Below are 10,972 nucleotides of genomic sequence, written 5' to 3'. Positions count from 1 at the left end.
AGGTGACTTAGAAATAAACTTGGGGGGGGGGGGGGTCGACAGACTGGCCTGGGACTTACCTTTACCCCTCAGCAATCCTCCTACCCCCTTCTTCTAAATGCTGGGATTACAAGGCACGAGCCTCACTGACATTTATTGATATACTTTTAATTCTAATGTATGCCGGTTTTTAATATTGTAATGTAAAGGAACTACTTCTCCAGATTCATATTTATCTTGGTTGTTAAATAGGACCTTGAGATTAACTTCAAATACCTTTCTGTTTACCGGGTTAATTTGTGAAGCATTTGTGAATTCTACAAAACATGTTTTTAGAAAAGTTAATTTATTAGTACATCACACATAAACATTATAAATAAAGTATCTTCTTCCTGCAATGCTGTTGTCATCTGCTTGACTTACATACATTTGAGACAAGATGAGGGAGCCAATTTAACTGAAAGCGAATGAGGATTCAGAATTACGTTTCTCTGCACCCCTAAGAGGATGCTAAACTATAGCATTAGTCCCCTCTGAATCAACATTTTGTATACTCTTGAGGTTAGACATTATTTCTGGAATTCATTCAGTAGTTTCACTTTCTAGATATCAAGAACACTTAAAATTGAAAACCAAGAACATACAACTCTTATTTTATTTCGTTGTGTGGATCCGTTATTACTGAACTGCAGTTAAGTATGCTTTTCTCTATGTGAAATGTTCCTGTGGGAAGGAATTACACAGGATTAAGTCCCCTTCCAGCGCTCCTCGGAGCTCTGCACGGAAAGCTCTTTTCTATTTTGCAAGCCTCAACAAGTCCGCTGCTGAGTCACAACCTCCTTTCCCCCCTGATGTGAGAAATCTTTCTCCCTTGGAAATTAATAAAGCTTCGGAAAGGTTCTGATTCGAGTCTCCCGGGGAAGGAGGGAGGGACGCCAGAATGAACTTGTAGAGGAGGAGTCCGGCACACCCGGATCGCAGTGGAACGCACCCAAGGCGTGCTGCAGCAGGGCTGGGAACCTACTCAGCGCAGGCGTGTGCAAATAACCGCGCACATTCGGGGCAGCGCAAGACTTTGTTCCCCTTTCTGCAGTGAATATATTTACTACACAGTGCGCTGGTGCTTCGCGGTTTACCCTGGAAAAAAATAAAAGCCTTCTCGCGGAGGCAGGGGTCAATGACAGTCAGTGACAACTCGCTTGGGGGTGCACCAGAGAACACAGAGCACAGGACCTAGTCAGATTCCAGCAGCCCAGCGCCCTAGCCCTCGGTGCAGCTCCGCTACAGCGGTCCCTCACGTGACCCCAGGGACTGGGAGAGGGCGGGACCTGAGCTGGGGGGCGCGTGCAACAGGGGCAGGAGGGGCGGTTGCCCAGAAACCGTCCGCAACGCCCGCGCGTGCTCGCCTCCGTGCGCACGCGCGCGCGCCCGCCTTTTCCAACCTCCACCGGCCTCTTCTCCATTCCGCCCTTGGCAAGCTCCGGGCCCGAGGGACGCGCTGCGCGCGCCCGCCGCCGCAGCCTTCAGGACGCATGCTAATGAGGGGCGGGGCGGGGCGGGGCGAGGCCGGCGGCGGCGCGCTCCCGCGTGCCCGGGCGCAAGGCGGGTGGGCGGGGCGATTGTGAGGTGGCTGCTGACGCACGTTCCGGGGTTCTTAAGCGGCGAGGGCGGCGGCGGCCAAGGCAGCGGCGGTGTCGGAGCCGGTTCCGGGAGGTGGCGGTGGCCTCCGTGAGGGGCGGCGGGGCCCAAGTCGGTGTGCCCCGGCTCAGTCACAGTGTCCCCTTCCCACTGACCCCCCCCAACTCCTTCCACCACGGCCGCGCCGCCACGGCTCCCGGGTCTTCCTAGGCGGGGCAGGGGACGGGGTGCGTCTCCTGCCGTGGCCGCCGGCCTGATAAATGCGGGACTTCGGGTTCGGGGTGCTGCACACTGCCCTGCTGCGCAGCGGCAGCCCCCGGTCCTCGCCCGGCGGCGGCTCGTACCGGCCCTTCGCCGCCGGGCCGTCCGCCACGCCCTTCGGCCCGCTGTCGCCACCGCCGTTGCCTGTCACCGGCTTCTCGGAGGCCGCCTCCCCCTTCGCCATCCCCTCGGGCGGCGGCGCGGCCAGCCCGGCCGCAGCTTCCTCTTCCTCCCCGCTCGTGGCGCATCAGCAGCAGGCCGTGCAGGATGAGCTGCTGCTCGGACTGACCCAGCAGCCGGCGAGGCCGCTCTCGGGGGCGGCGGCGGCGGAGCAGCTCCCCAGCCACCACCCCGGCGGCGGCACGAACGCGGGTGTGACCCACCTCCTCCCCTCCCAGGACTTCAAACCGAGTCTGCACCACCCCTCCTCCTCCTCCGCCTCCTCCTGCTGCTGCTGCCGCACCTCCTCCCCGCAGGACTTCAGTAAGCGGCAGCAGCAGCAGCTGAGCAGCCAGAAGAGGAAAGAGTTGAGCCCGCCACACCGTCCCCACCCTCCGGACGCGAAGCCACCGCCGCCGCCGCTCCACTGCCCCGGTCGCTTCAGCTCGCCGCCGTCAACGCCGCCGCCTCCGCCCGGGCCGCTCCTGCAGTCGGCGCCGCTCGCCCAGCGCCCGCAGCCGTTCAGCCTCCCGCACACGCAGCACCTCCCGCAGCAGGACTTCGCCCCGCGGCAGCGCCCGGCCGAGCTGCCCCCGCTCCCGCAGCTCCCACCCTCGCCGTCCGCAGCCCCGCGGCGCCGCCACGGAGGCGCGGGAAGCCCTCGCCAGACCCCGGGCGCGGGCGAGGGCAGCGCCGCCGAGACCTCCAATGCGGGCTTGCCCCCATCGACGCCGCCGGTGAACCCCGCGCCGGGCTCCATGGAGTCGCCCAACCACCCACTGCTCAACAGCCCCAGCACCCTCCTGCCCGGCGCGGCGCTCGGCACCAGCGCCTTCAGCAGCCTGCAGAGCCCGGACCTGCCGCACCCCGGCGGCGGCGGCGGCGGGGGCGGGGGACCCCCCGGAGGCGGAGGGGGAGGCGGCTCCGCGTCTCCGCCACCGCTGCCCGGTTTCGGCACCCCCTGGTCGGTGCAGACCGCATCGCCGCCGCCGCCCCAGCCTCCGCCGGCGTCCCAACAGCAGCCACCCCAGCAGCCGCCGCAGCCGCCCCAGCAGCCGCCGCAGCCACAGCCTCCGGGCTCCTCGGCCGCCACCCCGGGCGGCGGTGGCGGCGGCGGCGCGGGCGGCTCTCTGAGCGCCATGCCGCCGCCCAGCCCGGACTCGGAGAACGGCTTCTACCCCGGGCTGCCGTCGTCCATCAACCCGGCCTTCTTTCCGAGTTTCTCGCCGGTGTCGCCGCACGGCTGCGCGGGGCTCAGCGTGCCGGGCGGCGGCGGCGGCGGCGGCGGTGGCTTTGGCGGCCCGTTCTCGGCGCCCGCGGTGCCCGCGCCGCCCGCCATGAATTTACCTCAACAGCAGCCGCCGCCGGCGGCGCCGCAGCAGCCGCAGAGCCGGAGGTCGCCCGTCAGCCCGCAGCTGCAGCAGCAGCACCAGGCGGCCGCAGCCGCCTTCCTGCAGCAGAGGAACTCGTACAACCACCACCAGGTACGGTCCGGCGGGCGGCGGTGGGGCAGGAGCCCGCCGCCCCCTCGAGCGGCCAGCGCCGGGGCATGGCGGCGGACCCGGGGCCGGGACAGTAAGCTCGGGTGGGCAAGCGGAGACAGGTGGGCTGGAGCTGCTCCGTCCCCGGCGTGCCCGGGGCGGACGGGAGCCGAGGCTGTTCCCTTCTGGAGTTTGTTCTGTGCAGCACTGGGAAAGCCCAGGTGGCACCTGCAGCCGCACCCCGGGACTGTCACCGGCAGGGAGGAACTGTCAGGCGGCGCGCGGCTCTTGGCCCCGGGGCTGGGGGTGCCCTAGGTGTCTGCTCTTTTTAGTATTTGTCTCATCTTGTGGGTTTGAAGACCAAGGCACCCTTGGAACTAGGATTAACGTGTTTCTTCTTAGACGTCTCCACATGGGGTGGTGTGCCGGGATCATGGGGGTATGTGGCTTTAGGAAATGACACCCAGGCAGACTCTTTGCTAGTCCGTGCCCTAGACTTTTTTTTTCTTTTCTGTTATTGCTCTCCCCCCGACCCCCGCCCAGTGCACATTTTGGGTGACCGCTGAGTTCTTGATGTTGAGAGTTTTGTTGCTATTTAATGGAATTAGCATTTATTATGGTGATCATTCGAAATTCAATGTCAAGATAAAGGATTGTCATGGAACCAAAATTTGACTTTAACCGGTCCTTACTTCTCAAACTTCTGTTGACCAAAGTTTTCAAAGTGAATGCTGTTTAAATTAACCAAAGTAACAGCGAACAGTTAATCGAAATTAACCCAAGTAGAAGTTAACAGTTTTGCCGAATCGCTGTTTTCTCCCCAAGAATGGGGGGATGTGACCTATAAGGAAGGAAAATACTGACTTTTGAAGTAATACTCCATTTCCCATGGTTTATGTGATCTTGAGCAACTGTCTTTAGTGTGTCAGGCTCTTCATTTTTTAACTGGAAGTTTGCGCAGAAATTTATACGCAATTTTGAATTCCCAAAGTCAAAATAGAACGTTATCAGGATGTATGTCGTGATTCATATTTTAACTGCAATATGCGCCAATAAACAAAAAGAAATAGGTCTTACCTCGGAGTGTAAGAGGTCACATGGCTTTCAAATGGAATTTTAGGTCATTGGAAAAGAACTTTGAATTGTGAGTCATTTGGTAGGCAAAACAAGGCTACTGCATGGGGTAATTCTGCTGAGACTCCTTGGTTGTGCTTTTCAACTGTGTGGAAGGAGACAGAGCCTTTATGTTCAGGATTTTCAGCATTTCAAATCCTGCAGTAACACCCATAGGTACTGGATGTCAAGTTTTTAAATTTCTCGTAAAAGAAAAACGTTTAATTTTAGGATTACAGTATTTACTGAGTTTTAGAAATGACATGGTCTGTGTTTTCACTGTCTAAATCTTAGCAGAAAAAAAATTGTTAGGTTTAGCTTATTAACAGAAATACTAGCAATTCATAGTTTCCTTTTTAAAAAAGTATTATGTCTTGTGAATTTTCCATTTTTTGATGACTTTTCTCATCATAGGTTCTAGACGGGAATATATTTTGCTTTTGAATGTCAATTAACTTGAGACTTACATTAAGATTATTAAGAATAAGCAAAGCCTGTGGTTTATTGTATATCTCAGTGGATCCACCTATAGGTAGCATCAGATAATTGCTTTAACAGTTCAAGGATAATTTAACTTAATTAAAGAAATATTGAAAGAAAACAAGAATAAAATACCATAAGCGTTGAATTAACAGTTCAGGAAAATGAATTTCTTTCTGGACTGACCTGACCTTGAAATTCATCTTCAGTTCACAGTGAATGTTACCTCTGTTTGTTAGCTGTTTGGGAAGCCTAAGATCTAAAAATTTTGCTTTCATAGCTGAGATAATTAAGACCATTTAACTAATACTAATTTAACTAGTCCTAGTAGAAGATAGGTTGCTTTCAGGTTCTTCAAAGTTAACTTAAGCTTTGAAGAGTTTTTTAGTAATTGTCATGGGACTTACTATTTATTGTAGATAGGGGATGAAAACTCCCGAACACTAAGTAAATAGGATCTCAACTAGGAACGCTTCTTTTGTAAACCCTTAGGAAATACTCCTGTTGGCTTTTGCACTTCATTTTTAATGATTTTTTTTGTTTTATTTTTTATTAAATTCTTAGCGTAGTTCTGAAATTTGAATTTGAATGCTAAGCTCTCCAAGGCCTGTCATTGAAATAGCTGTGTTTTCCTCAGCCTCTTCTGAAACAATCTCCTTGGAGCAACCATCAGAGCAGTGGTTGGGGCACTGCGAGCATGTCCTGGGGAGCAATGCATGGCAGAGATCACCGTAGAAGTGGAAACATGGGAATTCCAGGGACAATGAATCAGATATCTCCACTGAAGAAACCATTTTCTGGTAATGTTATAGCACCACCGAAATTTACTCGTTCTACACCATCACTGACTCCAAAGTCTTGGATTGAAGATAATGTGTTCAGGACAGACAACAATAGTAACACACTCTTACCCTTACAGGTAAGAATGGTATGTAAATGTCCTTATTCCTAATGCTTATCTTTTGAATAGGAAGTGGGGTGGTGGAGGCAGCAATGGCACTATAGGAAGATTAACAGAATTAAAGATAAACAAAATTTAAGCATATCATTTAATTATTAAAGGGTAAAACAGAGAGAAAACGGAGATACAAGAATTTCTCTGTAAACACGCAATGAATGGAAATAAGCTTCCAAACGTTTTTTTAAAAAAAAATGTTTCTTCCATTACAATGTGAAGCCTTTAAGTGGCAATTCCTTAAAAATGTCTAAGTTAGTTATTTCTTAATAGACAACCAAATTTGCCTTTCTGATAATATAAGCTAAAACATTTTGTAACTAGTTGCACATAGGTTTGTCTGTGGTAAGCTGTTTACTTATTAGAATGTTCTTCATACAGCTGTGATTGTGCCACAGTAATGTTAAGACCCTTTGAATATAATTCAGATTGCCTCCACTGGGTTCAGTGACTATAAATATATACTTATGTATGTATGTGTATAATTTTCAGCACTAACTGTGGCCTAATATCAATGGATATGGTTTTTCCAGGCCTGTTTAATATTTTGTGACTCTAGTAAATGAGGTTTAATTTTCATCAAAACCTTTAAAGGATGGAACAGAAATTTAAGAAAGAACTTTGATTGTTTTTCGTTTCTATCTCTGTTTTTTGGTTTTTGGTTTTTCTTGGGTGGGATGGGGAAGAGAACTGCTCATTTCTGATGCAAACTTCTATGCTATTGAAGGTGAGATCTAGTTTGCAGTTGCCAGCTTGGGGCTCAGATTCACTCCAAGATAGTTGGTGCACTGCAGCCGGAACATCCAGAATAGACCAGGTAGGCTGCACAGTGTGTGCTTCTCAGGGTCCTGGCCAGGAGTGTAGTGTTTACAGTATGAATGCGAGTGATCATTTGCTTTTCAATTATATCATATAAGTATATGCCAGAGATTATTAAAACAATTTAGTTTTTAAATATCTCGATTTAAATTCTTAATCCATTTATTTTCAAATTTAAAAATTTTTATTCATATTTTGAAATCATAAAAAATTGGTTTTGATTACAATGAATTAATCATGTATCCAAGAGCACCTGACTTTAAACATCAGTCAAACTGAATAGGTACTGTCTTCCTTTCAGAATTACCCACAATAAAAATGCAAACTCATTTGTGTATCTACCATCCAGCTTCACATTTCGTGTTTTAAGAAATCTTCCAGTAAATGTTTGTCAGATATGCCTCTGAATAACTCCTGTTTTAATTTAGGGGTTTTTTACCTTTATAAAATAAACTTTTATGGTATAGTATTTTTATTCTAAATTTTGTTCTAAAATATCTTCAAGATCTTTGTGATTTAAAGATGCTGTCTATCTTTCTGCAGACTGAATTTGAATGTATACTGGTACGAGTTCATGAGGATTATTATGTGAGGACATAAAAACCTCAGTCCTTTTATATGAGGAGATTTTCTTATAGATCTCAAGTTTGACCTTTGTTTTGAAATTTTGTAAGTTAAGTGAGTGGAGCTATATAACCCATAGCTAAGGCACTTCCTCAAGTAATTTATCAGCATGAACTGATTTTTACAAAGACTGTATAGGCAGATTAATAACAACACATTTTATAAATAGCATCCTAATCTGGAGGACTAGCACTAACTTGAATAATCAGTCATTAGCTGTTGTTTTAGAAAAATCCTGACTATTTATCGAAGTTGTCCTGCCAGGATCACAGCCTAGAAATGGTAGTTATCTTGTGTTTAGCTTCTTATCTTGTTAATTTAAGCTTCCCACTCATCCATTTCTAGTCTCTTTCTCATTCTGTCCCAGTTCACCTGTATTCTGGTAGCTCTGTTCAGACTGAGTCCATGATTGCTTAAAAATAGTTAGGTTGGGAGAGAAAGATGATTGTGGTTATTTTGCAGGTGAAAGGGGAAATATTTTCAGAGACGAATGAGCATAATTATTTCAAGTGTAAGCACAAAAGCAGTGGGCCCTGTATGACACAGCAGCCTTTGTGTTTGCGGGGTAGGTGGGGCTAAAGTTGAGTTGAGCTCTCGCCAGCCACTAGCATAGACAGAGGTGATGGTGAAGGGGCATTTAAGACTCAGTTCTGAGACTAACAGGACTGCAGTGCTTTACCTTCCTACTTCATCTTCAAAGCCACTCTGCCTTTGCCCATTTGATAACTTAGGATTTTAGGTAGATTTTTTTCTCCCAATTGACTGTTTATATATACTTTCTGGTAAACTGCTGAGTAATTAGTATTTGTGCAGAAGTGTGATGTGATAGTGGATAAAAATAGGTGATAGAAATTGAACTGAACTGGAAGACAAGTCATTCCAAAACCGGAATCATCATCTTCCTTGCATTCTTTACCACATCTCTTGGTCATAGCCTCATCAATAAAGAAGGATCTTGATGAGCAATGCCATGTAAAACCTTTGCTGCCCAGGCCTTTTACATTCTCTGATCTGCTTTGCCATTTCTTTTCCTCACTGATCACACAGTCCTCCAGTCCCCAGGCTAAAATGAAAGACTTAGGACCCATCGGGGAGGGTAGAGTATATATGACCTCATTGCTGCCTTTAAGTGATCAGATGGTCTTTATTATACATTCTATTATGTTTCCATCTTTCCATAAAAGCTGGTGGCATTTGGAGTCCTAAAAACACAAAAGCATCCATGTAAACTGGTAGTGTAAAATATAGACGATTTGGCAAAATTAAAATACTTAAAATGCTTAATTACTTAGATAATTTGAGATTTTATTTTGTGATCATAGAAATTTTAATATTAGCAATTTTTGTTAACAAGTATATTATTTTAAACCATTTAATTTTAGTGTATGGTTTATATTTACTTCAGTCTGAAATGAATCAGGTCTACAATCTAATAAGTTACAGAACTAACATCTTCATTCAGGATACTTCAGATGTGACCTATGCCAAGATCTGGACATGCAATTAAATTCAGTAAATGGGAAAAATATTTTCATAGCTTAATTTATTTCATTTGTATCAAGTAAAATTTTATAATTTTGTTATTTTTTATTTTCAATATTTTTTATGGAAAAATGTCAAATTTAAAGCATTTTTAAAGCACGATGCACATTCCCAACTTTAAAAAGAGCTATCAGGGCTTATCTAATGCATGTGTGTATGTATCTGTGTGCAGGTGTGTGTGCACATGGAGATGAGGATGGTAGGTGTCATCCCTCGGGACTGCTGTCCACCTCCTCTGAGACAGGGCCTTTCATTGGCCCAGAGCTCACCATTAGACAAAGGCAAGGCTTTCTGGCCAGTGAGTCTTGTGGATCCACCTGTCTCTACCTCAGTAACCCTGAAATCCAAGAACTCTCCACCATGCATGGCTTTTGAGGTCACTGCCCCATGCTTGTGAGGCATGCACTTTACCATTGAACTGCTTGCCTGGTTCCTAATGTTCCTACTTATCTCTCATAAACTACGTTTTCTTTTTTGTTTTTTTTTTTTTTTCTTTGCCGTTGGGACTAGGATCTTACTTTGTAGCTGAGGCCGATCTCAACTTTGAGATGTCCCTGTCTCTATCCCTTGAGAACTGAAACTATTAGGTGTGTCCAGAATTTATTAATCTGAAAATGCTTTTAGCATTTAGTAAGAACTAATATTCAAAACTGTTATTGATTTCCTCAAAATAAAATTTTCCATGAGACATTTAAAAAATCACAATGTGTTTATTTGTGGATACTTAGATGTTTTAAATCAATGTAAATTTCCCTTTAACTTAGGTTGTTTACCACTTACATGTTTTTATATGTGGCACCTCTGCAGTATGCCCTGAGAAACCCATCAATACATGTTATCTTCTTTCTGGGCAGTTTCAATGTTTTCAGTGCAGGATATTTGCTGTATATTATGGAAACTGCCTTGAACTAGTTGAAGATATTTTCTGTCAATCAAACATCCAAACTAATATAAAGTAATAAATCACATTTTGGAGATCTTCTTCAGGAAAGTCTGTCACTTGACTCTTTCATGTGTCTCCCTAAAAAGTAGTGTGTGGTAGAAAAGCAAGGCCAGCATTTCATGAGCCTGAACTTCGAGAGTGTAGGAGTCTTTAAACTCACACACAGCCAAAAGTCAAGAAGCTCTTTTGTTGGAGCAGTGGGTGCTTTCCCTGGGTATTTAGTGTCTTAGCCTCAGTCCTTTAAGTGTTTTTGGAATATTATCTCTCTACCCTTTCATAAGTGCTTATGGCTAACATACGGGTACAGAAAAATAGTCACAAAAGCAGTAGACTTTCAGAGGCTACTATCGTTTTCCGTTTCTTCTGTTTTTCTTTTCTTGATACTGTAGGACTTTTATCATCTCATTTCTGTAAAACCCCAATTAATTGATTTCCAGAAGGCTTTAATATTTTAGACTAGGTTGTATATGAACTTTTCCTCAGTTTGATTTTTCTGAAATGTCTTAGTAATTTTCAAGCAGCCATGTAATAGTAAAACTAACATGATCTTCTGTATTTGTTAGTATGTCAGGACTGTGTGTTCATCTTTATTTCTAAATTGCCTCAAGTCTTCCTTATAGTTTTAAACTGATAACAATTTAGATGAGTAAATCTGTTCCTAGTATCCTTACTTTAGAAGAACACATTTGTTTTATAGCACAATATGAATCATTAAATACAATTTGTTTTAAACTATTGTCTTTAAAAGACAGTTATGAACTGTAGAATGTTTTCTTCTAAATATTTAGGGTATAGAACATAAAATATTTTAGGTACTTATACTCTTAGAGCCTACACGGTACATCATAAGAGTATTAATGTTTGCTTTGACAGTTTTTTATTAACCCTAACTTAAATATACTTAAGAACTTCAATATTACAATAGTCTTCCATTCAATAGCTAGAAATTCATCTGATAACAAATCTATTTTAGTATCT

General features: G+C 45.8%; 1 protein-coding gene across 5 annotated transcripts in view; it reads left to right on the top strand.

The window, feature by feature from the left end:
- Positions 1 to 1,694: 1,694 nt before the first annotated feature.
- The window catches only part of Cpeb2 (cytoplasmic polyadenylation element binding protein 2), a 51,314-nt gene continuing 42,036 nt past the window's right edge, over positions 1,695 to 10,972 (top strand). Inside the window, exons 1-3 of one of the 5 annotated variants that reach the window (XM_038320752.2) lie at positions 1,696 to 3,521; positions 5,749 to 6,030; positions 6,794 to 6,883. In XM_038320752.2, coding sequence (XP_038176680.1) covers positions 1,878 to 3,521; positions 5,749 to 6,030; positions 6,794 to 6,883 — 2,016 coding nt within the window. In that variant the 5' untranslated portion in view covers positions 1,696 to 1,877. Of the gene's footprint in view, positions 3,522 to 4,731; positions 4,809 to 5,748; positions 6,031 to 6,793; positions 6,884 to 10,972 lie in introns of those variants that run through there. The other 4 variants (XM_038320746.2, XM_038320779.2, XM_038320769.2 and 1 more) reach the window with 4 other exon arrangements.

The sequence above is a fragment of the Arvicola amphibius genome, chromosome 1 (assembly GCF_903992535.2).
Source record: "Arvicola amphibius chromosome 1, mArvAmp1.2, whole genome shotgun sequence".
Taxonomy (NCBI): Eukaryota; Metazoa; Chordata; class Mammalia; order Rodentia; family Cricetidae; genus Arvicola; species Arvicola amphibius.
Note: the sequence above shows the minus strand (reverse complement) of the source record. Positions and strands in the feature narration are given on the sequence as shown.